Source organism: Mus caroli, chromosome 4 (assembly GCF_900094665.2).
Source record: "Mus caroli chromosome 4, CAROLI_EIJ_v1.1, whole genome shotgun sequence".
Lineage (NCBI taxonomy): Eukaryota > Metazoa > Chordata > Mammalia > Rodentia > Muridae > Mus > Mus caroli.
In genome coordinates this window covers 131,263,503-131,266,465 of record NC_034573.1, presented here as the reverse complement: position 1 = coordinate 131,266,465, position 2,963 = coordinate 131,263,503, and the positions used below count along the sequence as shown (strand labels likewise).

Genomic DNA, 2,963 nt, shown 5'->3' with positions numbered 1-2,963 from the left:
TTTCAGCAAAATCTTGCTAGTGTATGCAATGGTGTCAGCGTTTGGAGGCTGATTATGGGATGGATCCCTGGATATGGCAGTCTCTAGATGGTGAAAGAGTATGGTTTAGCAGAAGTAGAAACTGCGGCACACAGTTCCCAAGGCGGAACGAAGCTTCCATTTGAAGACTTGATTTGGGAGCTGGGTACTGGCTCAGTTGGTAGAGTGGCTGCCTAGCATGCGCTGGGTTTCCTTCCCCAGCACCACAGAACCAGGCTGTGCTGGGATTGCCACCGTAATCCCAGCATTCCAGAGGGTCAGACACTTAAGGTCATCCTTGGCTACCCTATCAAGTTCAAGGCCAGCCGAGGCTATATGAGACCCTGTCTCAAGAAAAATTACAGGGCCTGGAGAGATGGCTCAGGGATTAGGAGCAATGGCTGCTCTTCCAGAGGTCCTGAGTTCCATTCTCAGTACCCACATGGCAGCTCACCACTGTCTGTAGCTCCAGTTCCAGAGGATCTGACGCCCTCACACAGACGTACATGCAGGCAAAACACCAGTGTACATGAATTTAAAAATATATTAATTTTATCTATCTATCTATTTATTTATTTATTTATTTATTTTTGGTTTTTTGAGACAGGGTTTCTCTATATAGCCCTGGCTGTCCTGGAACTCACTCTGTAGACCAGCCTGGCCTCAAACTCAGAAATCCACCTGCCTCTGCCTCCCGAGTGCTGGGATTGTGTGTGTGTGTGTGTATATATATATATATATATATATATGTGTGTGTGTATATATATATATATATATATATATATATATATATATATATATACTCTTGCTTTGCCCCTGTTTGAAAATAAAGAGATGGGGTGTGGTGGTTCATGCCTCACGTGTGGCCAGCCTGGACTGTAAAGTCCTGTCTTGAAAGATAAGCGAACAGCAGCACTGCGGAAGGCAGAGGCAGGCCAATCTCTGTGAATCCCAGGCCAGCCTGCTCTATGTAACAAGTTCCAGGCTAGCCATTGCTACACAGTGAGAGTCTGCCTCAAGAATAAACAAATAATACACAAACAGGGCTGCCAAGATGGCTCAGTGGATAAAGACACTTGCCACCAAGCCTGATGACCTGAGTTCAATTCCTGGACCCCCAAGGTAGAAGGAAAGAACTGTCTCCTGCATGTTGTGCTTGGATCTCCAAATACAACTAAATAAATACGCTAAAAGGTTTTTTTTTTTTTTAATTAAGCAAAGTACAAGATAATGGGTGGCCTGGAAAACTTATCTCACTTCTAACACTTCCCGGGAAATACTGGCCTCTGGCTAATTGCACAATGGGTAGCTGGATTCATGGCACTGACCCCCTCCTCCCACCCCTGCCGGGAAGGGTAGGCTGCTCAGATGCGGTCACCTAGCAACCTCGGGGGAGGGGCGCGGGGTGAACTGCAGCCTCACACCTTTGACCAGCTGATTCCTTTGTCAGTGTGAGTAGTTGACTTTCCTGGCGCGTGCTCCCGGTCCTTCTAGGAAATTTGCCCCCGTGTGCAGCATCTGTGAGAATCCTATCATCCCCCGAGACGGGAAGGACGCCTTCAAAATCGAGTGTATGGGAAGGAATTTCCACGAGAACTGTTACCGCTGTGAGGTGAGTGGAGCTGAGGTGAAGGGCTATGGCCATGGGTAGCCCTGCGCCGGGATCTCTCCTGCTCACTGCCCTCAGCAGAGGCTGAGAAAGGTGGAGATAAAAACATAGGTGGTGGGCTGGTGAGATGGCTCAGTGGGTAAGAGCACTGACTGCTCTTCCAAAGGTCCAGAGTTCAAATCCCAGGTGGAGATAAAAACATAGGTGGCAAGCTGGACCATGATGGCACATGCCTTTAATCCCAGTACTCCAGAGGCAGAGGAAGTCAAGTCGGAGCTCTGATTTCGAGGCTAGCCTGGTCGAGTGAGACCCAAGACAGCCAAGGCTACACAGAGAAATCAGCCCTCTCTCAGAGAAAACAAAAACAAACCAACCACACATGGCTATATTTCAGAGTTTATTGTGTGCTCACATTGCTTACTATGGAAAGAGACTGTGTTCTAGAATGGTGCATGGTAACAGCATTGTTAGCAAATGATAGCCCTGGGCTAACACTCTACCTCCTGTTCCTGCCTTTACTTTGTTTTCTGAGTGCTGGCACGGCACATGGGCATAGCTGGCTCAGGTTTGCATCCTTAGGAGCCTCCAAAGTAGACTCCACTGTGGGGTTCTACCCTCCCCACCCCCAAGAAGGCTCCTGGTTGGCCTGGCATGGGTCTGTTGCCATGATATGTACCATAATCAATAGCAGATTGGTTGAGGAAAAGATCCGTCATTAAGGGAAATCAAAGCAGGAACCAGCGTCAGAAACCGTGGGAGAATGCTGCCTACTGTCCCAAACTCTCTTGCTCTGGCATCCGTTCAGGAAGATTTCTTATACAGCCCAGGGTCCCCAGCCTCAGAATTGCACTTCCTGCAGTGAGCAGGGCTCTCCTACATCAGTTAGCAATCAAGAGATCGTCCCTGTCCCCACAGACCTGCCACGGGCAGATCTGATCTGAGCAGTCCCTCAATTGAGACTCCTATAGATAACTCTGAGCTGTGTCAAGTTGAAGACTCAGAACATGGAAGGTTCTAGGTGTGTCTAGAGTGCAGAAGGCTTAAGGGGTGAGAGCTGATGGGGCCAGGAAGGGATAAGCACGTCAGGCTGTGGGAAGGAACCGGCTGGGCTGCGCTGGGAGGCTGCTTAGAATTGGTACAGGAGGCAGCTGGAGAAATGGCTCAGCAGTTAAAAACACTGACTGCTCTAACAGAGGTCCTGAGTTCAAATCTCAGCAACCACATGGTGGCTCACAACCATCTGTAATAGGGATCCAATGCCCTCTTCTGATGTGTCTGAAGACAGCGACAGTATATTCACATACATGAATGAAAGAAAGAAAGAGAGAGAAAGAAA

General features: G+C 48.5%; 1 protein-coding gene across 1 annotated transcript in view; it reads left to right on the top strand.

The window, feature by feature from the left end:
* Nucleotides 1–2,963, top strand: part of Fblim1 (filamin binding LIM protein 1) — a 25,805-nt gene that overhangs the window by 20,230 nt on the left and 2,612 nt on the right. The window contains exon 7 of the mRNA XM_029476451.1: nucleotides 1,478–1,630. Within this exon, the coding sequence (XP_029332311.1) occupies nucleotides 1,478–1,630 (153 nt within the window). The remainder of the gene's footprint in view (nucleotides 1–1,477; nucleotides 1,631–2,963) is intronic.